This window comes from Theropithecus gelada, chromosome 8, assembly GCF_003255815.1.
Source record: "Theropithecus gelada isolate Dixy chromosome 8, Tgel_1.0, whole genome shotgun sequence".
NCBI lineage: Eukaryota > Metazoa > Chordata > Mammalia > Primates > Cercopithecidae > Theropithecus > Theropithecus gelada.
Window position 1 is genome coordinate 146,045,690 of NC_037676.1, and position 25,896 is coordinate 146,071,585.

A 25,896-nucleotide genomic window follows, 5' to 3' on the forward strand; every position below is an offset into this window, starting at 1 on the left:
CAGAGACCACCCCCACTCCGGCCTCCTCGCCCTAGACCCCCTAAGGACACACACCCAGGATGGGTGACAGGACCGATGGCAGACACACGGACGTTCAGGGCCAGCAGCATCCGCACCTTTATCCGCACTATAGGCCGGGCTGGGCACAGTGCGCCTGGCCCCGGGGACACCACTGTATCACTATAAAACCCAGAGGAAACAAGGAACAAGTGCAAGTCCGGGGAGAGGGGCCAATGTCACGCAGAGAGGTCACTGTTATCAAAACGCTCCTGGTCGTACACTTCAGCCACCACCTTGCGGCCAGCAAACCAGCGCCCATTGAGGGCCTGGATGGCCTTATGAGTCTCGGAGGCTATGGAAAACTCCACAAAGATCTTGACAATGATTTCCGCATCTTCCTCCTCGCCTTGTTTCTCTTGGTAGATGATGACGCGGTTCACGGCCCCGAACTTGCCACACTCCTCTGTCACCTCCCCTTCCAGGTCATCATCGATGTCCTTGGGGTCCACCATGTTGCGCAGAACCATCACTGTGGACTGTGGGGCCGGGGCGAGGGGAGACAGCTGAGTGCTGCGGCCCTGCCCCCTACCTCCCCCACCTCCCCGCTGGCCACCACCCCACCCCTCTGCCTACCTCCTGTTTGCGGAGCAGCTTCTGCATCACCATGTGGCGGGCGCTGCTGCCCGAGATGCTCATGTGCTCCTGCTCGCTCAGCATCTCTGGCCGCTCTGACTCGGGAAACAACTCCTCTTCTTCCTTCTCCTTCTTGGGCTCCAGGAGACCCAGCGTCGGAGGGCTGGCCAGGATGGGGTTCACCACTCCCACTGAGGGGATGGTGACCGGAATAGGAGGACGGGCTGGGGTCACACCTGCAGGAAAACCACTCAGGTCCATCAGTCACTCCCTACCACCCTCCTTCCCAGAAAGGCACAGAACTGACCAGCCATGGCCTGCCCTGGGCTCAGAGGGTTTCGGCCAGACCAACAGGGCCAGGCAGCTGAGGGCAGCGAGCCTAGAGATGCCAGGACAGAAGAGGAAAGGATCTGGTACCACTTGGACTCACCTGTGATGACTCCAGGTGCCTGGGCAGCCATGACAGCCTGGGGCAAAGTCCCCAGGGGCTGGGCCAGGGTCAGTGCTGGGGACACCAGTCCAGGTGTGCCCAGGGTACCCAACACTGCTGCTCCGGCCACTGCTTCCTGCAACCCAAAAGGTCACCATGCTCAGTCCCTGGTCTGGCTACTCAAGACCACCCTGAATCAGTCTCCAAGGAATCAGGGCCCGGCCCGCCCACCCTCAAGCTGACACAGATATGTGGGCCCTCACCTGAGCTGTGATCTTGGCAGTGGCTGCAGCAGCTGCCACAGCAGCAGCAGGTGGGAGGCCTCCAGGCGTGGCCGGTGTGAGTAGGGGCATGGGCGGTGTGACGGCCTTGCCCACCCGCAAGTACTGGCCACCGAGATCAAAGAGGTTCATGGAGGACACAGCATCTTGGGACGACTGGGCCTTCTCGTACTCTGTGGGCAGTAGCAGCAGTGAGCAGGGCCAGCCCCAGCCTCAGGTGGCCCCCATCCCGCCTCAGCCGCCCCAGCTCACCAATGAAGCCATAGCCCTTGTGCTTGCCAGTTGTGGGGTCCCGGGCCAGTGTGCAAGACTTGATCTTGCCAAAGGCCTCAAACACACTCTTAATGTCATCGTCTGAGAGGTCCTGGTGCACAGAGGCCACGTAGATGCGGTTGAAGGCCCGTGCCTCCTCAGCCAGCTGGTCTATGATGGGCTGGGCCTGCCCTATGTTGCTGGGTCTGCCCACCTGGGGAAGAGTGGGTGAGATGGAGAGACCTGTCAACCCAGGCCCGGTCACAAAAGACTTCTATGGAGGGGCAGCCCTGCACGCCTGTGGGATCAAGGCCTTGGCTCCCCGCCTCACCTTGATATTCCTGCCCCCCAGCATCACCGAGTTCATCTGCTCCAAGGCCAGCTGTGCAGCTTCAGGGACCTCATACTCCACGAAGGCAAAACCCTAGACACAAGGACACACCTGTCAGGCTGCGCGAGCCCAGGGGTGGGGGCAAGCCCTAAGTGGCCAGGGCAGACCAAGCCTGCTGACCTTGTGCTTCATGGTGACAGAGTCCCAGGACATGTCGATGCTCTTGATGGGACCAAAGGGGGCAAAGGCCTGGCGGATGGTGTCCTCCCCCAGCTCGTAGTAGATGGAGCCCACATAGACACGGCACATGATGGCCAGCGCCCGCTGCCGCTGAGCCGCCATCTGCAGCAGGACAGAGGGGAGAGAACCGCTGGCTCGTCAGGGGCGGCAGGAGGCTGGGCAGCCCACTCCCCTCCTGGCCCACCCACTCAGCCCTGCTGTGGGGAGGGCTCCCCACATGGCAGGGAGGTGCGCGCTCCATCCCTGCAGTCAGGGTGAGGGGGTCGCAGGACCCCGCCACCCAAAGAAGGCAGGCCAGGCCCAGCGGCAGGACAGGACGCACCCCAGCCCGCCAAGGTCCCAGGCAGATTGTGGCAGCAAAGCCGACAGATGGTCAGGAGGCAGGGCTGTGCGCCCTCCCACCCAGACCACCCCTCCAGTCTGGGGGCTGGGTATCCCAGGCTGGGCTGGGAGATCTTCCCACCGTCCCAGCCAAGGACCACGACAGAAGAGGGAAGGAGGAGCCATCCAAGCTGGAGGGACCCACTGGTTTGGTGGCCAGAAGAGAGGAGGTCAGAAGACAGGGCAGCCACTGCCCAGAAGAGACCCCGGGGAGGAGCTGAGGAGCCAGATGGGGGCTCCCTGAAGAAAGAACGAGGAGCAGCTGCTCATGCAGGGCCAACTCCGGTAGGGGCTCATGCTGCGCCTTCCCAGTACCCTGCAACTCCTCACAAAGGAGCTGCCTGGAGCCCGTGCCCACAGCCGAGAGCGGGCCCAGGCGAGACCACTGGCCTGGCCCCCGGGGGCACCATGAGGTAGCAGAGACCCTAAGAGAAGCCTTCAGGCTCCTTGGAGCTGGTGAGGTGACAGGCCTAGCTGATCCAGGGCCTTGGCTGTGAGCTTGGCTATTATGCTGAGGGACCTCCCCACACCCTCAGGGACGGGTTCTCGCCCCTGCCACCTCACAGGAGACGTGCCAGGCTGGGGACTTCCAGAGCCACACACAGTGGGCCACAGGGAGACTGTGGGCCAGGGCAGGCAAAGCAGGCAGCTGGAGCCAGGCCCTGCCCCTCTCCACACAAGGCCTTGTGGCCAGAGACCAGTTTCCCTCTTTAGACATCGGCAGGCCTAATACAGGCTGAACCTCCCCATCCCATGGAGAGGGGCCTGGAAGCATCTCTCCACATCAAGGGACTTCCCAAGGTGAGACATCTTCCTTCAAACTAGGCATTCCCTGAAAATGAGACGGTGTTCTCCTTAAACTGGGCCCCCTAACAGACCTCAGGCTCCCCACTCAGAGCAAGGCCCCCCAAAGGTGGAATCACATCCCCCTCAGTCAGCAGGCTCCCCAGACACAAGACCAGGCTTGTCCCTCAGGTCATGTTCCCCCAAGACAGGGCTGTGTCTCCTTTTCAGTGTGGGGCCCCACCCCCAGGCAGGTCAAGAGCTCTCTCCCTGACCAGACCCCCAGCCCAGATTCCCATTCAGATGCTTCCCAGAGAGAACAAGGCGTGTGTTGCCCCATGGGAGCCACACACACAGGGATGCCCCCTCTGAATAGAGGCTCCCAGAGAAGGGGCCACATCTTCCCCTCAGGATCCCCAAGATGGGGCCTGGCCTCCTCCTGAGCCTGCCTCTGGGGGAAGGGAGGGGCACCTCCTTCCCGGACTCCTTTGCCCACCACAGCGAAGGCCATAGCCGTGGCCCCTGCCTCCTCCGCCCTGGCTGCATGGTCTCTGCCCTTGCTGACAGCCAGGCACAAGGCCCTGCTTGCCCTTCCCTTGCTCGCTTGGGTCCCCCCACCCCCACCCCATCCATCCATCCTCCCTCCAGGGTCTGATGGGGCCATGAGTTAGGACCCCTCTCTCCTCAGGGGCCTGACCCCAACCGAAGAGCCAGGCAGCCTGGAGACTGACGGGGCTGGAAGCCGTAGGCGCACCCCGTGCGTGCAGGTGGCGTGGGCACAGACGGGCCTGGTGCCGGCAGCTACCCGCCCTGGCCGGCTGCCCTCCGCAGTTACCTGGCCGATTAGTTTTAAGGTGGGCCCTCAGAGCAGATGGAGGCCTCCCCAGGGGCGGTCCCGGGTGGGTGCCCACACCACTGGCCCCACCACGCCTGGCGCTCTGCTGCGCTCGTCCAGAGCTGGCGGGCAGGGCCGGCCAGGGGAGCAAGGTCCCCAGCACGTGGGCTGCACTGCCCCCCTCTAGCCCTGACTAAGGACATGAGCCCCGGAAGAAGTGAGCATTTCTATTGACCGATTGCAAAGGTGAGAGAGGATCTCCAAAGCCCATTGTCACTGCTGCCATCTGAAAGACAGTAAAGACAGAGTTCAGTCTGTTGGAGCCGAGCAGTCTCCCGCTCTCGTCAACACCTCACGCAGACAGCGGCAAGGCCCGGAGTCCCCGCCCTGCCAGGGAGGCCGCCTGCCTTCCCACACTGCCGGCCGCCGGCACCTGCCCAGGGGGGCCGCAGCGCCCCATGTGCCCCGCCCTGCAGCCTTGCAGCTGGGCTGGCCGGGGCAGAAAGGAAGGGAGGGAGGGAGGGAGGGAGGGAGGGAGGGAGGGAGGAGGGCAGTGGAGCACAGTGTACGGCCAGGACAACTCCTGGCAGCGTGAATGTCTGAGGGCTGGGCAGGGGGCGTGAGGCTCGAGGCCCAGGAACCTGTCGGCCTCACACCGGCCTCTTCCCACGAAGGTATCGCAGCCTCCGGCCACAGGCCTAAAGCAGGGCCCCAGGGCAGGTGCCTCTAGACTGTCCCCTCAGTCCTGGGGCTGAGCCCAGGTGGTCTGGACTCACTGCAGGGGTGAGGGCCTGAGCAGTCTTATCCAGGCCACAGGGACAGGGAGGTCCACGCCCTGCATGCTGCCACCATCAGCTGTGCACAGCTGGGGTGGGAAGCACAGGGGAGACCAGAGGCCACAGTGTGAAGACCAGCAAGGGGAACAGGATAGAGCTGCAGCCAAGCAGCCAAGAAAGGGGCTGCGGCGCTTTAGGGGCTCCAGCGAGCAACAGGTGGGAAAGGCTGGGCCACTCGTGCCTCAGAGAGGACCCCGGGGGTCCCGAGCATGAGTCTGAGAATCGGAGTACTGTAACAGCTTGCGGGGATGACCGCAGGCACAGGAGGAGGAAGAGCGTGAAGAGGAGGAGATGGTGGTGGTGGTGGGGAGGGCGGTAGAGGCTCCGGCTGGGGCTCACCTGCAGGTTGGTGAGCTGCTGCTGCTGGTGCGCGATGGTCTGCTTCACCAGCACGCTCTTGATGCTCTGCTCCATGGCGTACTTCTTGGCCTGAGAGAGGTGGCAGTGAGGAGCACTGGGGGCCCGGCCCATGGGAGACAGGCCTGCCCCGTACCCTGCCCCTGCCCCCAGTTGACTAGCCCACACCTGCAGTGCCCTGGGAGGTCCGTGCTCACCTTCTGAAGGGCCTCCTGCTGCTCAGGCGTCAGGGGAGGCAGCCCCAGCTTGGCGGCTGTGCTCTGCCCATTCTCCATCTTGATGGAGTCTGTGCCCTGGTAGGGGAGCAGGGGAATCTGTCAACAGCAAGCTCAAGTTCTCTTTCACATGGCCCCAGGAGTGCCACCCCACCTGTCTCCCAAACACTGCACACGGGCTCTGGCCCAGCCCCTTCCCAGAGAGACAGGGCCTTAGCACAGACTATCCCCTGCCTGGCCTGGACTCAGGCCTGCCCTTCTGACATTGCTGTCCCCAGCCCAGGCTGCTGTCTCCCCCAGGACCCATGGGGTAGAACACAAACAGAGGCAAGAAGGTGCCCTGGAAGCCCTGGGCCAACCTGAGCAGTTGTGGGGCCCAGGCCACAGTGGCCTCCTTGGGCGCCACCAAGATAAACAGCTGGAGGCAGGAAAGGGGTCCAGGCCCTTGTTGTCAGTCTGACTCCACAGCTGCTATCACATGCCCTGCAGGAGGGCCAGCCTCAGCTGTCCTCCAAGGCAGGAAGGCAGGAGAAAAGGGCCAGGGCTCTCTGGACATTCTGGGACTCCTTGCTCCCAGGCTCCTCTGGGATTCCTCACAGTCCCTGCCACAGACACAGGCTCAGCTTCCCCGGAGTTTCAAGGGGCCATCCAAGGAGCAAATACAAGGGCCTCTCTCCCAACAGTGTTCTCCCGCCCCGCCCACCCCCAGTCCCCACAGGCACTGTGCACACCTCCCAGAGAACACAGGCCTCTCTCGGGCCACATGAGCTCTGCAGAGGGCTCCAGCTCACTCACACACACTCTTGCATGGGCTGTGCCTGGCCCACTGGGAGAAGCCAGGAGCAGACCCACCAGCGCCCCAGCCAGGTGGGCCTGGGGACCAGGAGGCCCTTGGGCAATCACAGCCACTGCAGACCCAAGCTGATGCCAACCAGGACTATGTTTACATCCCTTCTGTCAAAATCCATCTCTAAGCTTTTTGCAGAGGAAAGAATGCAGCTGCGTGAGCAGGGAGGCATGGCCAGCAGGCCCAGCAGAGTGTGGGGTGGGCAGACAGCATGCCTGCGCCTGTCCCCCAGCTCGGCAAGCACAAAGACCACTGGCCCACCAACTGGGCCCTCCCAGACTTCCAGATGCAGCCTTGAGGAATAGCAGAAAAGAGAGAAGGGTTCCCAGCAAGGACAGAGGGACACAGGAGGCAGGAAGGGACAGGCTGGCCTAAGCCCCAAGAACCCCCTCCTGCTTGCCAAGTGCTGGGATGCTGGCCCAGGCTCAAACAGCAAAAGCCCTGGAGACCCCTCCCCAAGCAACTGGAGCCCCAGCCAGTCCCTGAAGGTCAAAGGCTGGCTGTGGGTGGCACCAGGTGCCCCAGTCCGGCTCACACTAGACCTGTCCTTGCCACCCTCACAGCTGGCCCCAAGCCCATTCCTCCTTAGTGGGAAAGAGGGCCCAAGAGCCAGAGGCTGGGACTTGAGAGACAGGCTGTCACCATGGTAATCAATGCCAATCCCCTCAACCCCCAGACACTTTTCAATCTCCTCTTTGTCTTGGTAAACAAAAGGCCCTTCTCCCACCAACCAATGGTGGGCTGGGCGCCAGCCAAGGGCCAGGGAGCACCAGCCCCCACATCTCCCAGGATCCAGGCTGCATACCATGTCCCAGTCCCACCCCCTAAGCGTGCCTGGGGGACCAAGAGGAGGGCCCAGCCCCAAGAGGCCGCCCAGGCCACCTTGCTGAGGCCCCGCTGGAATGCTCTAGAGGCGGGCACTACCATGGAGAAGCACAAAGAACCGACTGCACAGCCACAGGCCCAGCTCCACCTCCGAGAGGACCCGCTCCCAAGGCTGGGCCATCGAACAGGCCAAGACCCACCCGCAGCCACTCTGGGGCCTGGGGCCGAAAAAAGATGGGGAGGGCTGAGTCCCAGCCAGACCCATGCTGTGATGTGCGCGTTGCTTCGTTGTTTTATTTAAAGTAAAACACAGAGGTCTGAAATGAAATCCGTATTTCTGGCTCCTAAAGCACTGCACGTTCTAGAAACCTTGGTCCACCCTTCCTGCAAGATGCCTAAGAACACGTGAGCTCCAGGCCCCGGCATCCTCGCCCGGCCAGACTGTCAACAGGCCCTGCCTGGTGCTTGGAGCAGGGCAGATGCAGAGGGCAAAGGCTGGCTCAGTGGCTGGGAGGGGAGGGTGCAGGACTGGCGCAGGGCGAGGGCCGTGGTCCTGCGGGCAGTTGTCTGCCCAGAGGCAGAGAAGGGTTCCCGAGGTTCCTCCCGCCCTGCCCCCAGCCAGCCCTCTCTGGGCCCAGGGACGCACAGGCAGGCAGGCGGGCGGGCGGGCCTGAGGGAGAGGATGCTTAAGGTCAGTACCTGTGGCGGTTTCCATTTGTCTCCCGCTGCCACCACTGCCGCCGCCGCCGCCGGCTCGGACCCCCCTCCTTGCTGGCCATTGACCTGCTGCAGGCAGGAAGGAGATGTTTTAACGGACAGGCACACCACCCCACCGCCCAGGCCTGCTCTCCTCCCGAGCTAAGGGCTGAGCTCCTCACAGATAAACAAGGGAGGCCGGGCAAGGATGCATTTCCGACACGACCCCCCAGCCCAAACTGCCCTCGCTTCACACCCGTCAGCACGCCCAGGGAGCTGGTCTGAAGCAGAGCGGAGCCTGGGCTGGGCCGGGGCTGCCAGCAAGTCCAAGCAGGGGCAGGGAGGAGGATAGAGAGCACTGTGCTCCTGCCCAGGCAAAGAAAGCCATCCTCTCCTGCCAGCAGGCTGGATGGTCAAAGGAACCGGCTGGGTGTCCCCCATGTCCTCCTGAGGCAGCAAGGGTACCTTCCTGGCAACCCGTACACACCTTGGCCAGCCCACAACTCAGCCCCAGCCCCAGCGCCTTCCACAGGCTCTGGCCAAGCCCAGGTCCCAGTTCTCTCCTGAAGACACTTTTAAGCAGCATGGTGGGCAGGGGTCTGGACACGCAGGCCTCCCTTCCCTGGCAACAGAACCGTCCAGAGCAGTCTCCCAGGAGGACGGCCAAGAGCTTGGCCTCTGCGCTGGGAAAAACCCACACCTAGAGGGGCACAGAAGGGAGTAGCAACTCCACAATGGTCTTGAGGGATGGCAGGGCAAAGGCAGGCCACGGGCAGGAGACGGGTAACGTTGTGGGGGTCAGGAGATGGTGGAAGGGTCTTGAGACCTACTCTACCTTCTCAGAGGATGCACAACAAGAACCAAGGCAGCATGCAGTCAACCCGCTCCCAGCTCAAGGATGAGACCCACAGTATCTAAGGACAGAAGAGATCAGTGTGCCCACCCTTGGAGCCATGTGCGCAAAGCCAGAGGCTGGGCTGAACCACCAGAGCGTCCCAGGTCCTCCAGCCTCCAGAGGAGGGGCAGCAGCACAAGCCCAGCTGCACTGGGGAAGGCCAACCCAGCCCGTGCCGCGAGCTAATCCCGATGCTGCCGGCACTGGTGTGCTCTAGCTGCCCAACTCAGCCCCACGCTGCCTAGACACCGTACCCTGGAAACAATGGCCCCTCCCACTGCATGCACAGCCAGAGGAGAGGCTGCCTCTTTTTTTTGAGACAGGGTCTGGCTGTGAGGGTGGTGCAACCACAGCTCACTGCAACCTCCACCTCCTGTGACTACAGGCATGTGCCACCACACGCAGCTAATTTTTGTATTTTTGGTAGAGATGGGGGTCTCCATGTTGCCCAAGCTGGTCTCAAACAATCCACCTATCTCAACCTCCAAAGTGGTGGCACTACAGGCGTGGTCCACTGTGCCAGCCAAGGCTGCCTCTCACTGCCCACAGGAAGAGATCACTTCAGGTCATCTCCAGATATCCGTGAACAGGGTGAACTGAGGGGCACTTTCGTAACTTCCTGCTCCCCCAAATCACTGCACTAACCAACAAGTGAACCACAACAGTGCTGACAGTGGGATGTGGCTCAGAAAAACTTTTTCTTGGGAAGAGCTGGCCCACCGGTGCATTCTACACAGGACATCCCACGCCATTCCTGGCAGATGGAAGTTCCTAGCTGCATGGAGCTTAGGGTTCTGTGCTAACCAGACGCTGGGAGAGGCTGGAGGAAAGTGGTGTTTATAATCGCAGCTAGTCACATACTGCCATCTTTAGGCAATGAAAATGGCGGCTTTATGGTCACGATGGCCCCCAGCACCAGGCAGCAGTGCTCGGAGGAATGGGAAGCCCCTTTGAGGGGCGGTGCAGCAGAGGGGCTCTGAGGTGCCAACTCTGGGACCGCCTTTCCTCAGCCCAGAGCAACGAGGAGTATTTCCATCAGAAAACAAGAAGAGCAATGTAGGGGCTGGACGTGGTGGCTCACACCTGTAACTCCAGCACTTTGGAGACTGACGTAGGAGGATCACTTGAGACCAGCCTGGGTAACATAGCAAGATGCCATCTCTATGAAAAAAAATTTTTTTTTAAGTAATGTGTCCAGATACAGTGGCTCACGCCTGTAATCCCAACACTTTGGGAGGCCAAGGCAGATGGATTGCTTGAGGTCAGGAGTTGAAGACCAGCCTGGCCAACGTGGTGAAACCTTATCTCTACTAAAAATACAAAAATTAGCTGGGCGTGGTGGCGGGCACCTGTAATCCCAGCTACTGGGGAGGCTGAGGTGCTACCATGAATTGTCTGAACCCAGGAGGTGGAGGTTGCAGTGAGCCGGGATCAGCCACTGCACTCCAGCCTGGGCGATAAAGCGAAACTCCGTCTCAAAAAGTAATGTGGAGCGAATGACCGAAGGTCCCAAGGCTTCAGGCTCCTCAGCTGGGAAGGGGGACAGCCTGTCTCCTAGGGCTACTGTGAAGATTTAGTGAAATCCTGGCACCCCCCACCCCTCCGCGTAACCCCACAACCTGCAGTCCCTGCACATGAAAAGCAGCAAAGCAAGCCACAGGTTCCAGCAATCGTCAGTATTGTTAACATCTAGCGTCAGATACCCAGGACAGAGCTGGCTGCAGGACACTGCTTTCTATCTGTCAGTTCCCTTCACACAATGAACACTGCTTACTGCGTGCCCAGGCTCCACACTGAGCACTGCAGAGGCAGCAGAAACCAGACAAGAGAGAAGGATGTCTCTCTCAGGAGCCTGGTGTCAGCTGCCAGCAAAGAATGCCGAAATCAAAGACGACTTCCGTGTGTACTAAGAAAGCTAAAAAAGCACAGGATAAGAAAGAAGTGGCTATGAGATGTGCCAGGCCACGGCATCCAGGGGGCCTACGAGGTGACATTGCAGGCTGGGACCTACAGAAGAAAGCAACTGGGACCCCAAGGGTGATGACCCCAAATGAAAGCCGTTTGGGCTGTCAGAGAAGTGAATAATGGAGCCACGTGCCAAAGTGAAAAGATGCACCCAGAAGACCTACCCTTGCTGCGAAGAGGCAGCCGGCCTCATTCTGCAGCCACCAGGCAGAAGGCGTGCCCATGGGAGGGAAAGCCCTTTGGCATCTTCTGGCTTCCTTCTCCACCAGGCCACTGTCTACTAAGTTCAGCCGCTCCATTCAACCTCCCATAAGAGCCGAAACAGCATGAGACAGAGGGCAGGCTCTCATCACTGTGCCCAACCAGGATGGTGGGGAACAGATAACCCTTCTAGAAGCCTTTCCATCCCAGTGATGAAAAGAGGAATGGGTTAGACCACAGGCTACAGCTCATTCCTGGAGCCTGATGCAATGAAAAAGCATGTATTAACCCCAACAGAATTTGGATGGCAACAAACACCCCAACTGAGAACCTGTTCATGGCGTCAGTTATGACCCACGTCCAACTCAACAATGACACCAACTATCTGGCACCATGCCACAGCAGACCTGAGCCCCCATTTAACCCTCATGACCACAGGGCGCTGTTCTGCGGATGCTTGGGGAGTGAGGCATCCATTCTCCTCCTCCACCTTCCCAGGTGTCCAGTACTTGTCTCTGAGCCTCCTCCTCCTTCACCATCAACTCTCTGCTTCCTGGAGACAGTCACCAGGCTCTTAACCCTTATTTCCTTTCCCTCTAGAGTGCCCCTCAAAGCTCACTTACTCCTGTGGCTTCAAGAGAAAACACGATAGAAAAAGTGGAGTTAGCCAGCCCTGTGAATCACACACCGGACTGCCCTCGCAAGCTAGTATCTTGTGCAAATGCCTCTCTCCCCCTATTATGGGGCCTGGAAGTGGCAGTCTAAGGACACTCCCTGGTCCTGTCAGTCCAGCCTTCAGCCACTTGCTCAAGCTGTCTTCTCAAACAGACCTCATCCCATCCCGCTGGATGTGGGCTGGGGGGAGAGTGGCAAGTAATAAATGGGTAAACTGTGGCTAAGAAAGGTCCAAAACGGGATTAAGTCCTATAAGCTAAGTGGTGAGGAAGAAAGACCAGACTCCATCGCGCATGTGTTGTGTGCATGGATGTTCTCCCCCTACGTTAATAACGCCTGCCCTGCCCGGGGAGGTGGGCACTGAGCAGAGCAGGGGGCGACTCACTCCTCTGGATGCCCACGCAGTTCCCTCGGGAGCCCAGCAAATGGTACCCTGGGTGGGAACTTACTTCTGGTGGGCACCAGACCTCCGACCGCCTGTCTGGTTCCCCATTGTGTCCCCAAATCCTCCCACAGAGCGATTTCTCAAAAACCGTAGGATGAGAAAGCACGTCCTTCTTTCCCAAGTGGAGACAAGAGAATAGAGATAACCATATCCCTCTACAGCACCGGAGAACGAATTCACAGCTGCAGGCGTAGTGAGCCAAGGCCACCCCATGCTCTGAGCTGCAGACCCCTTTCTACAGATCCCGTCCCCTTCTGATCCTATCAACCTGAAGGCCCACGCATCATCCCCAGGAACCCGCTTCCGTCGTGACCACGGCGCACATCCCCGTCGGCAAAGGGAGGACGACGACCCCCGCCTGCCGGACCTAGCGGGTAGGAACGCGACCCCGCTAGGCTCGCCCGCCCGGGCCACATGCAGCGCCCGGGCCCCCGCGCCGCCCCGCCCCGCCGGAAGCTGGGGTCCGCAGACCGGAAGCTGAGGCCGCGAGCCGGCCGCCCGCGCGCACCCGCCCCGCCCCCGCCTCACGCGACCCGGGGACACAAGGGAGTCCGCGCGGGACCTGGGAAGACCGCCGCGTTCTTGGGAGGCCCTCCGCGCCCAGGCTGGGCCGACGACCCGGCCCCGCAAGCTGAGGGCCGCCCGCGTCACGGGGGGCTCACTTACGAGAGCTATGGTCGCCGTCGCCATCTTGCGTCCGTCGCGGCCGCCGCGCGCACCACCCACTCCTGCTCCTTCCGCGGTCTCGCGCGATCTGGGCGCCGGCGCACGGAACTCTCGCGAGGAAGGAGGTAAGAACGCGCTTCCGGGGCGGGGAGGGACGGTTAACGCCCGCGGGAGGGGCGACGGAAGGGGTGTGCCCTTGGCCGGGCGAAGGGAGGGGTCCGTGCAACATGGGCGTCCGGGGGCGCGCGTCGCGGTACTCGAGCCGGGCGTTTCTCGCCGCGTGGTGGCCCTCGCTGCCCCTCGCCCTTGCGGCCACTACTGAGCTTCTCTTCTCTGCCTTTTTTGGAGAAAACGCCGTCGCGGGTGTCATCCAGAGGCTCTCCTCCGGGAGGCAGGGGAAAGAGCGGGACCCTCCTGGACTGGAGGAGTCTCGGGTGATGAAAGGCCCGTGTGTTTCAGGCTCACGTCGTGAGATGCTTCGTCCCCGCGTCGCGACATCCTTGGGGCCGGGAAACCTCGTTCAATTGGCAGCCTTTTCTCCTTCCAGGGAACAGATGACCGTAGGTTGGCTGACATCAGTCACTAGGCCCGCAGGCTACAGGCCCCCTTAGTACCTGAACTGGCTTTCATGACCCAAAGTGTTTATCAGTACTGCTGGGAAAGCTGCCCGTCCTGGACATTTGCCATCTGCTGCACCCAGTCCCGAGACCCCAACTCGGTCATCTGAAGAAGCCACATCTGTAAGCTCAGGCACCTTCAGTGCCTGAGGCCACAAGGCATCCCGGGCAGGCCTCCTTTCAACCCTGGGAACGTTTAGAATTTAATGCAGACACCTCTACTTAAATAGGGCAGCATATTCCCCACCTTCCTCCTGAAACCCTCTGAAATTATAGGAAAGGGGTTTTATAAAGACAAACCCTGCAAGGGCAAAGAGCTGGGATATTGTAGAGCTGGAGGAAGATGGACAGTGAGAGCTACTCCAGCCCACGCGGCCATGGAGGCCGGTGTCTGAGGGTCGTGGGTGAAAGCACAGCTACAGAAAGGAAACCCCAGACCTCTGTCCATACCCACCGGGGCTGGCAGGCAGTGCAGTGGCTGAGACGTGAACTCTGGGAGAGGAGCTCTGAGGCCCTGCTCAAGCAAGGCTCTGTCTGAAAGCCTGGGAATAAGTGAGACTCTGGGTCCTTGCCTTACCTCCACCCCCTGGGCTGGGTCTGACCACCGACATGCCATCAGCCTCCTCAGAGAGGAGGGCTCCTTTCTGCTGCAGCTCCCAGCTCAAAAGAAAAGACTGGCAGGGCAGCTAGGGGCAGAGGGTTGCCCAGTAGAATGGCCCAGCCAGATCCCTGGCCTCGAAGCTCACCAGGCCATAAGCCCCAGCCACTAAAAGCATCTCATTCTTAAAAGCAACTGGACAGCCCAGGATCACCAGACACCTGAGAAAGAAGCAAAGGGACTCAGAAGAAACAGAGACAATAAAGGAAGCCAAAGAAAAATGAAAACTAAAATGCCATTCTCAGAGATATTAGAGGTATTACAGGCAATAAAAAGGAACTGGGGGCTATAGAGAAAGAACACTCAGGATGAGAACGAGCTCTTAGAAATAAAACATGAGGGGAAAGAGCAATTCAATAGGCTTTTTAAGATGAAGTCTTCCAGAATGTATAATGACAGAACCAGATAGCTGGAAAACAGAATAGCAATAACAGGTGGGTGCCCTTAGGGCCAGCCTGGCACACAAGGCCTCCACAATGGAGGGGGTGGATGGGTGGTGGGGGGCTGGTCCACCACCACCACCAGGGGAAGCCACAGGCACCACCCTCTGGGAACAGCTTCCCTTGACAGTAACGTGCACGCAGGGTGCATGGTGCCCAGCACTGTTCTTACACACATTCACTCATGGGATCCTCACAACCCAGTGCTACGCAATGGGTACAGCTGTTATCCCCATTTTTACTGATGGGCAACATCACAAGGCAGGGAGCAGTAGAATGGCTCCAGAGCCTGTGTTGTTTCCACCACCATGACTGCATCTCAAAAGAGAAGTCCAGGTCAGGCACAGTGGCTCATACCTGCCTTTCCAGCACTTCAGGAGGCTGAGGCAGGAGGATCGCTTGGACCCAGGGGTTCAAGACCAGCTTGGGCAATATAGCGAGGCCACATCTCTACAAAAAATAATTTAAAAAAACCAGCTGGGCATGGTGGCACAGGCCTGTAGTCCTAGCTAGTAGGGAGGCTAAGGTGAGAGCATTGCTGGAGCCCAGAAGGTGGAGGCTGCAGTGCCCTGTGATCATACCACTGCCCTCCAGCCTGGGTGACAGAGCCAAATCCTGTCTCAAAAAACAAAAACAAAAAATAAAAACCCAAGAAACAGAAACCCAACATCTAAATAAATTGTCCAGAAAATAAGGAAATGAGAGAAATCAACAAAGAGATAAATCACGAAAATTTCCTAGAACCAAACAGTCATGTTTCCTGAACAATGGGTGAAAGGCAAGTTGTATATCAAGACACATCATTGAAAATTGCCAAAGTAATGGGGCAAAGAATAAAACAGAAGAGATCATAGGTAAAGAGTCAGAATTCAGAAAGGCACAAGAGTTCTCAGAACTAGAAGAAAATGACACGACACCCTCAAAATCCTGGGAATAAATGATTTTCAACCAAGCCAAGCTTTTTGTAACTAGTCACACCGTCAAGCATATGTGAGGTTAGCATAAAGACAAACAGGTAAAGACTCCGCAACTTCCTATGCACCCTCTCAGGAAACTTGGAGGATGGTCCTTCTCAAACAGAGCAAATGAAGGAAAAGGAAAGCATTCCAGGACACTGGTGAAGAGTTAACCCATGCTGACAACTGGACCATAAGTCCAAGAACAAGTAGCCTGGGCAGGGGGCTTGCATAGTGGGGGCTCCAGGAAAAGAAGAAACTGAGCAGTCAGTTATGTGATGAGTCCTAAGCTGTGAGAGGATGCTCATGCTTTTGCAGGAAAGTCTAAAGATGAATTGATGACAAACACATATAGAAAACCAGGCAAACAAAAAATAGGCAATTATTAACTCCAGGGAAAACAAAAAGTTGTGCAAGAAATGCCATCCTAGAACACCCTGTTCTCCTGTGACGTGTGGTAATGAAGCTGTAATAACACCCTGCAGCTGTGATGCCCGTCACACTAGAACGATGTCGCATCAGGAGACTGAGGCGGGTGACCACCCTCCTCCCAGAGGATGCTGGCTGGGGACACCTAATGTGAAACAACTAATAAACAGAACTAAAAGCTCATGATTTTGAAAAACATGGATTTCAAATGCCTGAAGAAACAGTTAAGAGAGTTGAATTTGGAGAGGATGAGAGTAGGAGCCTGCCTTTATTATTTATCATTGGCCTCAAAAAAAAAAAAAAAAAAAAAAAAAAAATTATCATTGGCCTAAAAAAAAAAAAAAAAAAAACAAAAAAAAAACCCATTCTACTTTAAAAACAATACACATAAAATTCTGAAAAGATAAAAGGAAGAATTCAACAGAGACATGATTAAGTGCAGCAATGGTAGTATTGATGCTTTTAAGTTCAGTTTAATCAGTAGTACAATGTTATGTGTTTGCCACTGAAACCATTTAGGACCGTGCGTAATCAGACAGTTTCACATGAGGGTTTCCATCTAGGATATGGAGATTATTTTAGATTACTAATTTTGAGTTGGAAGGTGTGAGAATTAGAATAATTTTGTAAATAGTATTGGAATATTTAAGATAACTGAGATTCACTATTTTGCACATTTAATTTATTTGATATGCGTTAGTAAGTCTTGCTTTGGTTTTTGGCTTTTGGTTGGGGTGCTGTGGTCAGCAGAATGCCACCCTTCCCCAACAAAAGAGTTTCCTTCCTTAATCCCTGGAACCAGTGAATGTTAGTTTACATGGCAAAATGTGTCCTGCAGATGTGTTTAATATTAAAAACCTTGAGGAGGGAGATTATCCTGTATTATCTGGCTGGGCCCAACCTAATCTCATGAGTCCTTAGGGACAACCTTTCCTGTCTGCAGAGAACCAGAGAAATGTTTCGTGATACAGACTGAAACTGCTAGCTTTGAAGATGGAGGAGGAGGCCAAGAGCCAAGGAATGTAGGCAGCCTCTACAAGCTGGAAGTGGGCTTAGTTTACAGCCAGCAAGAAAGTGGGGACCTTGGCCCTGCCACTGAAAGGATGTGGATTCTGCCAGCAGCCTGAAGAAGCAGGAGACAGAGTCTCCCCTACAACCTCCAGGAAGGAAGGCAGCCTGCCAGCCTTGATTCTAGTCCAGTGAGACCTGTAGTCAGACTTCCAGCCTACAGAATTGCAATACATTTGTGTTGTTCTAAGCCACTAAGTTTGTGGTAAATTTTACAGCAGCAGTATAGAACTAATACAGTGGTGTGCCTTCCTGGTTTGACATTTGAAATGCTTTTAAAAAGGCATGATTGTGCTAAATTTATACATACAATTTAAAATGTTTAAGGCCATTTCACTAAGTTTGGAATTGGAGGAGAGGCAAGCCAAGAATCAAGAGGCCAGGAAGGCAGGGGTAGAATCCATGGGGGCATATAAACCTCTAAGACTGAGCCAGGAGTGCAGTGGGAGAGAGGCAGGGAGCCAGGAGCTGACATCCTCAGAGGCCCAGGGAGCAGCTGCCCCAGGGAGGAGGTGCGGGAGGTAACATGGAGGGGGTGTGAATCTGAGGAGTAGAGAGGATGTGGGTGCCCTGACCCCTCCAGGCCAGGGAATGCAGGAGAGAAAAAGCCCGTTGGAGGGGCTGCAGTGGCCACAGGAGATCTGTAGAGGGGCTGCAGGTTCTGGTCTCGGGGTGGGTAAAGGGTCAAAGAGGTGGCTCCAGGGCAGAGCTGCGTGGGACCAGGGGCTTTGCTGATGACAGCCTCAACTCCAGACCTCTCTGTGGTGGTCTGTTTCTCCTGCCAGGTCCCTGTTGTGCCCAGTGCCATGCCTGACACCTGCAGGTGTGTCACTGCTGGCTTGCTGTGCAGGCTCCTTGTGTGGGTCTATGGTGCCAGCCGGGGATGGCTGCTCTCCCAGACCCCATGGAGCAGTTCCCTGGGCAGAGGTCTGTCCAGGGCTGACCCTCACCCCCAAGCCCCAGAGCTGGGGCTCCCTGCAGGGCTGCTGAGCAGGCAGTGGCCCTGGCCAGGCAGCCTGGGTAGGAACTCAGGGTGGAGAATGGAGGATATGGGAAGGGGTCCTGGGGGCAACCCTGAACCTAAGGACCTGGGAGGCCTAACGGCTCCCCCACACCCACCCCCCACCCCCGCGGCGCCCGAGGCAGGGTCAGCCCCACTCTCAGGAGGCGGGGGTTTCTTCACTACCAGGGCCTTTGTGCTCCCAGGCACACGGAGGAGAGCAGCCCCGCGGTGCTGGGGTCTCCCCAACATGGCCTGCCTGGGCAGCACCCCCGCATGGTCCCCAGGGGCTGGGGTACTGGGTCAGGCCTGGGCCCCACGGTACTTCAGGAAGGTGCTCTCCAGGAAGGCGGCCAGCTTCATCCGGTCGGCCTGCGGAAGGAGGGAGGCATGGGGGACGGAGGGGCACAGCCTGCCCCGCTTGCCCCCTCCGCCAGGCCACGCTGTACCGCCCAGCGCACCTCGTGGAGGAAGCCGTAGTGCACAAGCTCCGAGGCGAGGTCCTGAGGGCTGTCCGCTGCGGCAACGGTGTAAGGCGAGGCATGAGGCCGCTGCGCCACCCGCTGCCCGGGGTCACCGCCCACCGCCCAGGTCCCTTGCCCAGCCTACTTGGGAGCAGGTCGTAGGTCAGCTGCCGGTGCAGCCGGTCCTCCAGCACCAGAAGCAAAGTGAGCTGGGGAGGCGGCGGGGCGTGGTTGGCTGGAGGTTTGGGGGTCTGCCACGCTCCCGCCTTCCCCACAGCAGCGCTGCCCTCCCAGGCCCCGCTCACATGCCAGTGCGCCTTGTCCTCGCTTCTCTCCAGGTTGCACTGCATCTGGATGACCTGCAGTGGCAGAAGGCTGAGACTCACAGACCCAGCAGCGAGACCACATGCCGCGGCCCCAGAGGGGCCAGGAAGGGACAGCAGAGATTGGAAAGGGGGGAATCTCTAAGAGGAGCCCATCTCACTGCTAGTGGCCTAGTGAGCTAAGGAAAGCTTCGAGAAGAGTCGACATTAGGTGCTGGGTACCGAAGGCTGAATAGGAGCTTTCACTGCTGAGAGAACAACTTAAACAAAGAGGGAACTTGAGCATGGGGAAAGGGAGGTTGAGTGGGACGCGACTGCACCGAAGTGCAGGGTGCCTGCAGGACCAGGCCTCCCAGCGCCTGGGCATCAGCTGAGGACTCCCATGATCTCTGCGGGCAGCCAGGAGCAGGCAGTTTGCCTGTTAGGACATAAATTCTGGCTGCACTGCACCAAGAGAGGCCACTGGCCAGGAGGCAGCGCCGCAGGAAAAGTCTGGGGAGACACCAGGACATAGATATCCGGGAATCAGCACAAGGTGGGGGATGGGAGGGTGGGGGGAAGAGTACTAGCAGGGTGGAAGAGCCTGGGCGAGTTCTGGAGGAAGGATGCTTGGAGTAGGTTCAGGGCAGGCAGCAGGATGCAGGGGAGGATCTGAGGGGACGGGGAGCCTCCCGGAAAAGGAGAGTGTCCAGCCTGTCCTACAACCCCCATAATCCCCACAAGGAGGTCAGCCTGGATCTGGTCTCTGGCAGCCAGGAGGAGAGCTGGGCTGTGGGGACGCAGGCCCTGGGAGAAGGAATCTCTTATCAGGCTGCTGGAAGGTCTGAGGGATGGCACTGAGCAGCAAGAGGGGACTCACCTTTCTGGTCTCAGAGTCAAAGGGCTCTGGTGTCGGGGTCTTGGCCTTTTGGACCTCCTCCGGGGGTGGGGCTAGCACCCGGGGCAGCCCCAGGGGCCGAGTGGCTGCAAAGTTCATCAGTGGGTAGATCCCATTCCTGGAGACACACCGGGGTGGCTGGGGGCTCAGGCCTGACAGCTGCCTGGCCCCCAACCTTACATCAGTTCTTACCTGACATCCTCCAGGAATTTGTCCAGCTCCATGAAGGAGACTTCCGAGTACCTGGCATGGAGGTGGGAGGCACATGAGGGGCTGGTCAGGGGCGCAGGGAGGGGAGGCACGGGGAGGGGAGGTTTCTGGGTGCTGACTGCTCACCGCCACTGCAGCGGGGGCCTGCGGGGCCGGGGAAGCTCCGCCAAGACTGCGTGCAGGTCCATGGCCTTGGTCTTCTCCTCCACTACGTTCTCAGGCATGAGGTCTGCAGCCACAGGAGCATCAAGGCCGTGGGTCCTGCAGGGCCCCTTCCACATCCCAACCGCAGCCTCCCCGGTCACCCCCTGGGCTGGCCTGCTGCTCACACTGGTGCTGGATAAAGCAGTGGGCTGCTAGGAGCTTCAGCGAGTGCACCTCGAAGAGCACACGGTGGAAGAGGAGGCTGTGGGCAGAGGGCCGGCGGGCAGGGTCCCGGGCCAGGCAGCAAAGGATGAACTCCTGGGGCATGGGGAGGAGAGGCTGGTGGTGTGCAGAGCTCTCTGCTCTGGCCCCACAGTTCGAGGAGAGGTGGTCCCTGAGGTCTCCTCGTCCCTCCTCCTCAGGGACATACAGGACATGCAGGGATGCCCGTAGGGAGGAGTCCTGGCAGCAGCCAGGCCAGGACCTGGCCCTCTGGGCTTGAGGACAGCTGGGTTCTGGGATTGGAGCACCATGCTCTGCTTCCCTCAACCTCCCAAAAATCATGGGGAGTAGGAGCCATGATCTTTAAATCACACCTGCAAGCTGTGGTCTTTTTTTTTTTTTTTTTTGAGACAGAATCTCACTCTGTCGCCCCATGTCCATGAGCTGGAGCCTCATCACCTCCTAGAAGCTTAAAGTCAAGGACTTGGAGTGAAGCAGACCCAGGTGCAGATGTTGGCTCCACCACTTACTCTAAAGCCTCAGGCAAAGGACTCATCTCCTCTGAGCCTCAGTTTCTTTTTTTTTTTTTTTTTGAGACGGAGTCTCACTCTGTCGCCCAGGCTGGAGTGCAGTGGCGCGATCTCAGCTCACTGCAAGCTCCGCCTCCCGGGTTCACACCATTCTCCTGCCTCAGCCTCCCGAGTAGCTGGGACTACAGGCGCCCACAACCGCGCCCGGCTAATTTTTTGTATTTTTAGTAGAGACGGGGTTTCACCGTGGTCTCGATCTCCTGACCTTGTGATCCGTCCGCCTCGGCCTCCCAAAGTGCTGGGATTACAGGCGTGAGCCACCGCGCCCGGCCCTCAGTTTCTTTATCTATAAAACGGGCATGGTGATAGCAGCCACAGAGGGAGGGTCTCTCTTGCCTTCTTGTCCTTAGAATGTGCTGACCCATTAGGGCCTTCAGGCCTGGAACCAGTATGTGCTCCAACTGAGGTCCTCTTTGCGGGGGTGCAGCCAGCTGGTATACCCCTCAGCTACATAAACTGTGATGCTCTCCCAGGCCTGCCTGGAGCACCTTGCTGGCCTAGCTGAGCACAGTGAGCCAGCTGGGGAGGGGCAGGGCAAGCTGCTTACCCGCATGTTGGGGTCACTCAGTGAGTGCCTGGCACGAGCAATGGCCTCCTCTGTGACCCGGGTGTCCCCGTTGGCCTGGATCTCCAGCACAGCCATCTGGGGCACAGAGCCAGGTCAGGCATGGGGAAGGGACCACACAGGTGAGCCAGGCAGGGCACAGCTAGGAGGAGGGCAGAGCACAAGGTGGAGGGCGGGGGCAGTACCTCCAGCGCACACATCCCAAAGGAGAAGATGTCCACAGCGGTCCCATCGGCCACCTCTGAACAGGAGAGAACACAGGACGGGTAGGAGAGAAGCACACAGGGCAGGCATGGGGCGCCCAGACCCAGCGCCACTCACCGCCGTACTCTGGGGGGAAGAAGTGCAGGTTCCGAAGTTCCTCTCGCTCAGCACGGATGGGGCTTCGGAGATCATGCGGCAGCGCTGTGGAGGGCGCAAAGGCTGAGCGGGCGGGACCTCTCCAGGACCCCATCCCCCAGAGTCCGCACTTACCATTGGAGAAGATTCGGTGCCACACTGCCAAGGGGCGGGAGAAAGAGCGGAGTTAGCTGCTGGAGCATCAGAACTCCTCTGCCCTTGGCTGCAGGCACCTTCCCCTGCCCCGTCCCCCGCCCAGCCCTGTCCCGCCAGCACCAGAGCCGATCTTGATGAGGCCGTTGTGCTGAATGAAGATGGTGTCGCTGGTCAGGTTCCCGTGAATGATCGGGGGGCTGCAGGCGTGCAGGAAGCTGCAGACGTTGGGGAGGGGAGAGTAGGAGGAGCCGGTCAGGAGGCTCTGGAGAGGCGGGGGCTCAGCAGCGCAGCGCCCGGGCCAGCCCAGGCCCTCACCTGAGCGCGGACAGGATCTGCGTGCACCAGCGCTTCCAGGCCTGGCGGCGGACGCACGACTCCGTCGGGTGGGCGCAGGAGAGGCGGCTGGGCCTGCGGAGCCCGCCCCGCATCCTCGCCCAGTCCCTGTCCGAGGCCACTGGGCACCCCCTCACCATCCCAGTCCCCGAGGCTGCCCCAACCCCGTCCTGTCCCCGTGGCTGCCCCAGCCCGCTCCCCATACCCGGGCGTTCATGGCCTTGTGGTTCTTCTTGGTTTTTTTGAGGAATTGCTTGAGGCTGCCTGATGACACGTACTCTGTGATGAAGATGACCTGCAGGGTGCGAGCTCAGGATTTCCACCAGCTGCGCGTTCGTCCCCATGCCCACCCCACCTGGCTGTGGCCTCTGCCTGCCCGGGGCCTCGCCCATAATCACCCTCGCGCAGGCCTCGGAGGTATCCAGCCAATACTTGTGCAACTTCACGATGTTGGGGTGGTCCACCAGCACCAGCTGCTCAAACACAGTCTGGATCTTCTCCTGGGGAGGGAGGGTGGTCTCTAGGTGGTCAGCAGGTGGTCACCCAGGCAGGATGAGGAGGGGGCAGCGGCCTCACCTCGTGCGCCGCGAAGGCCTTCCTGTCTCTGAAGTGGAGCTCGTTCCACACCACCTCTACCCCCTCCTCCGTGTCCATGGCTAGGAAGGTGCTCTGAAGCCCTGGCATGTTCCCCTGGTTTACCTGGGGAGTGAATAAGGGGTTATGTGTGCCCTGGTGTGTGTCAGGTTGCGGGTGAGGATTTGGTCCCTGTCTATACCTTTCCAGTGGGCCCAAGCGTGGACTGTAGGACCTGAGCCACTCTGCGGGAAGGTGGGGGCTTGGAGGGTAGCTGCCCCCAGGAGCCAAGGGCTCCTATCCAAGGGCTGGGCTAAGGGGATTTGGAGCAGGTTTCAAGGGGTCGAGGGGGATCCCCAGGAACCTAAGCGGCTGAGTCCAGAGGCATGGGGAGGTGGTCCTAGGAGGAGACTGGCCCTCAGGGAATCCCAGGGCGGGCGCCAGGCCAAAGGGGTCCAGGGGTGGCTGATTCGCTGGCCGCGAGGGACCGTGGAGAGGTTTCCAGGCGCCGCGCGCCGCGCTCTCCCAGCGCCCCCACGCCCCGCGCAGCCTCCAGGCCCCTCCGGCTCTGGGAGGGCGGTGTCACCCCGTGCCCCCGACCCCCGCGCCCACCTCCTCCCGCCGCTTTTGCCAGCGACCACACGGGCTCTCCTCCAGGATGTCGCTCTCGTCCTCGCTCTCGTCCTCCCGCTCCCGCTCCCGGGCCAGCCTCGGCGCCGGTTCCGGGGCCGCCATGGTTCAGCCGGCCCAGGCCACCGCCCTCCGCGCGATCCGCCGCCGGAGCAGCCTCGCCCGGCCCGCCCTGGCCCCGCGCCCAGCAGCCCAGCCTAGATGCGCCGCCGCCGCCGCAAGCCCCAGCCCCGGCTCTGGGAATTGGGAGGGGCGGGCGGATGGGGGCCGGAGGCGGAGCCGGCGCGCCGCTCCCGAGCCGCGTGTGCCAGCCCGAGCCAGAGCACCGCTTCCCAGCCAGCTGCCGAACCCCGGCCGCGCCCAGGCCCCGCCCCTTCGGAGGCCCCGCCCCGCGAAGCCCCGCCCCAGGCCCTGTCCCCTCCTCGTCCCCCAAGCCTCCTCCGCGAAGCCCCGCCCCACCTCCGCGAAGCCCCGCCCCGTTTTGGTCCCCGCCCCCGCCCATTCCCAAGGTCCTCCGCGAGGCCCCGCCCCAGGCCCCGCCTCACCTCCTCGAAGTCCCGCCCCGCGCGGGGGAACCGCCCCCCAATCCCCGCCCCCGTGGAGGCCCCGCCCCGCGGCCACCCGGAGCCTGGAGCAGCCCACTTCTCTCGCGGTTGCTCCCCTAGGATCTGGGGGAAGACCCGGGGCATCTGGGGTCCCCCAAGCCCACGACACCCTCCAGCTGCAGGAGTCCCCGCGGGCTCGAAAGCGGGGCCCCGCTCTCTTGGCCACGCACTCATTCCCTGGCCGACCCCCATGGGACAGGTGGGTGGGACACCGAGGGGGGGGGAAAGGCCCACCAGCAGGCTGACCCAGGCTGACTTTCACTGGGGGCCACAAATCTCTCCATGGCCCGCCCGCCGGTGCCTCCTCCCTCCCACAAGCCCATCTTCTCACCTTCCAGGATGGCGATTTTCTCTTTTCTCCTCAAACGCGCCCCTCCTTTCCGCGGTTGGCTCGGGACAGTGGAACCATGATGGGGGAGCCCACCCGGCTCACAAGGCCGCTCCCTCCGGAGGCCGCTCTGAGCACACCCTCCAGCCACGCTGACCACCGGGGCTGTCCCCGATTCTCACCTAAAACCCCCTTCAGCCCGCAGCTGCCACAGCCTTCCCGTGGCCTTCTCCCTCTCTCAGGGCGGGTCCTCATCCTTCACCTTCTCTCCCTGGAGCCCAAATTGGAACTCTGCTCCTCCCTTCCGCGCGCCTCCGTGTGCTGTCCCTTTGGGACGCCTCTTTCTTTCTTTGGCAGATTTGCATCTGGCCCTGCTGCGTCCCCTGTGGTCGCTCTTCCCTGACCAGCCTTGGTCACCAGGTCCCCTGAGTGTGGCTTCCACCAAAGCCAGATGATCCTGCTGAGGCCTTCTGCAGTAAAGGTTTGGGGTGTTCAAATTCTCCACCCTGAAACTGGCCCTGACCAGCTCCTGAGAGACACCCTCTAAGCCCTTGGAATGTTCCGCCTGATTTGAATGTCTGTGTTTACCTAGGCCACACCATAGTCTATGCTAAGCTTGTCCAATCCGCAGCCCAGAGGGTGCATTCGGCCCAACACAAATTTGTAAACTTTCTTGTTGAGATTTTTTTTTAAAGCTCATCAGCTGTCGTGTTAAGTGTATTTTATTTAAGTGTATTGCCCAGGACAATTCTTCCAATGTGTGCCAGGAAAGTCCAAAGATTGGACACCCCTGGTCTGTGCTAACAACGTGGTCTACAGGGGGACTTTGGGCCATGTGGCATCAGCCTGACCTCTGCAGGGGCTGGAGGCCAAAGTCTGTGACTTGGGAGGTCAGCCATACCTGTGTGACCAACCCAATAAAAACCCTGGACACCGCGGTACAGAGGGCTTCCCTGGCTGGTGGCATGCTGTGCTCACTGTCCCACATCCGTGCTGGGAGGTTGAGCACTGTCCGCATGCCTGCAGTGGGTGCGGACACCTGCAGACCTGTGCTGGTCTCTCTTGGGTTCTGTTCTGTGAGTCCTTGCCACTGCTGATTTTAACGCATCCATTGCTGTAATAAATGGTACCCTTTCTGAGTTCTGTGAGTCCTTACAGTGAACTATTGAACCTGAGGGTGGTTTTGGGGAGCCCCCAGTGGTCCCTTCTCACTTGGCACGAGGGCCTAAACAGGAAGACCCAGTAATTGGTCCCATTACCCTACCTCATGTCCCCTGCCCTCTTCAGCTGAGCCCACCCCAAGTACATGGCCCTGTGCCGTTGGACATGACAGGCACTTCCCCTCAGGGTCTCTGCCCTGGTTATACCTTTGCCCGGAATGCCCTTCCCAAACATCCTCTGAGGTCACTTCCTGAGAGGCCTGCCCTGGCCACGAATCCTGACATCACAGTCCCCATCCCCTTTCCCCTGCTTGACTTGACTTTTCCTGGGGCATTTACCCCACCTGACTTGCATCTGGGTTTTTCTCATCTCTCTTCTTCACTGTCTGTGTCCCTGTTGCTATTCGAGCTCCCACAGGG

The 25,896-nt window shown here is 59.4% G+C and overlaps 2 protein-coding genes across 14 annotated transcripts; both read right to left on the bottom strand.

Moving 5' to 3' along the window:
• Window positions 1-93: 93 nt before the first annotated feature.
• Window positions 94-13,532, bottom strand: PUF60 (poly(U) binding splicing factor 60). Of its 10 annotated transcripts, none has more exons than XM_025394017.1 (12): window positions 12,790-13,532; window positions 7,946-8,032; window positions 5,557-5,652; window positions 5,342-5,431; window positions 4,402-4,452; window positions 2,108-2,269; window positions 1,928-2,020; window positions 1,597-1,810; window positions 1,327-1,517; window positions 1,064-1,199; window positions 634-869; window positions 94-536 (listed from the first exon to the last, which is right to left on the bottom strand). In XM_025394017.1, exons 1-12 carry the CDS (start codon window positions 12,811-12,813, stop codon window positions 237-239), a joined length of 1,680 nt encoding a protein of 559 aa, XP_025249802.1. In that variant the 5' UTR covers window positions 12,814-13,532; the 3' UTR covers window positions 94-236. The 10 variants fall into 10 exon arrangements, with proteins under 10 accessions (XP_025249802.1, XP_025249803.1, XP_025249807.1 ...); XM_025394018.1 differs by having other exon boundaries at window positions 7,946-8,029; window positions 12,790-12,890; XM_025394022.1 differs by lacking the exon at window positions 12,790-13,532 and adding an exon at window positions 12,491-12,621.
• Window positions 13,533-16,346: 2,814 nt separating this feature from the next.
• Window positions 16,347-24,590, bottom strand: NRBP2 (nuclear receptor binding protein 2). Of its 4 annotated transcripts, XM_025393155.1 has the most exons (18): window positions 23,366-23,685; window positions 22,757-22,879; window positions 22,579-22,680; window positions 22,386-22,475; window positions 22,163-22,203; window positions 21,968-22,062; window positions 21,827-21,850; window positions 21,674-21,757; window positions 21,538-21,593; window positions 21,335-21,430; window positions 20,161-20,293; window positions 19,958-20,060; window positions 19,814-19,864; window positions 19,604-19,739; window positions 18,727-18,780; window positions 18,567-18,630; window positions 18,419-18,474; window positions 16,550-18,329 (listed from the first exon to the last, which is right to left on the bottom strand). In XM_025393155.1, exons 1-18 carry the CDS (start codon window positions 23,486-23,488, stop codon window positions 18,261-18,263), a joined length of 1,500 nt encoding a protein of 499 aa, XP_025248940.1. In that variant the 5' UTR covers window positions 23,489-23,685; the 3' UTR covers window positions 16,550-18,260. The 4 variants fall into 4 exon arrangements, with proteins under 4 accessions (XP_025248941.1, XP_025248940.1, XP_025248938.1 ...); XM_025393156.1 differs by lacking the exon at window positions 23,366-23,685 and adding an exon at window positions 24,579-24,590 and having other exon boundaries at window positions 16,347-18,329; window positions 22,163-22,475; XM_025393154.1 differs by having other exon boundaries at window positions 18,066-18,474.
• Between the last annotated feature and the right edge of the window lie 1,306 nt (window positions 24,591-25,896).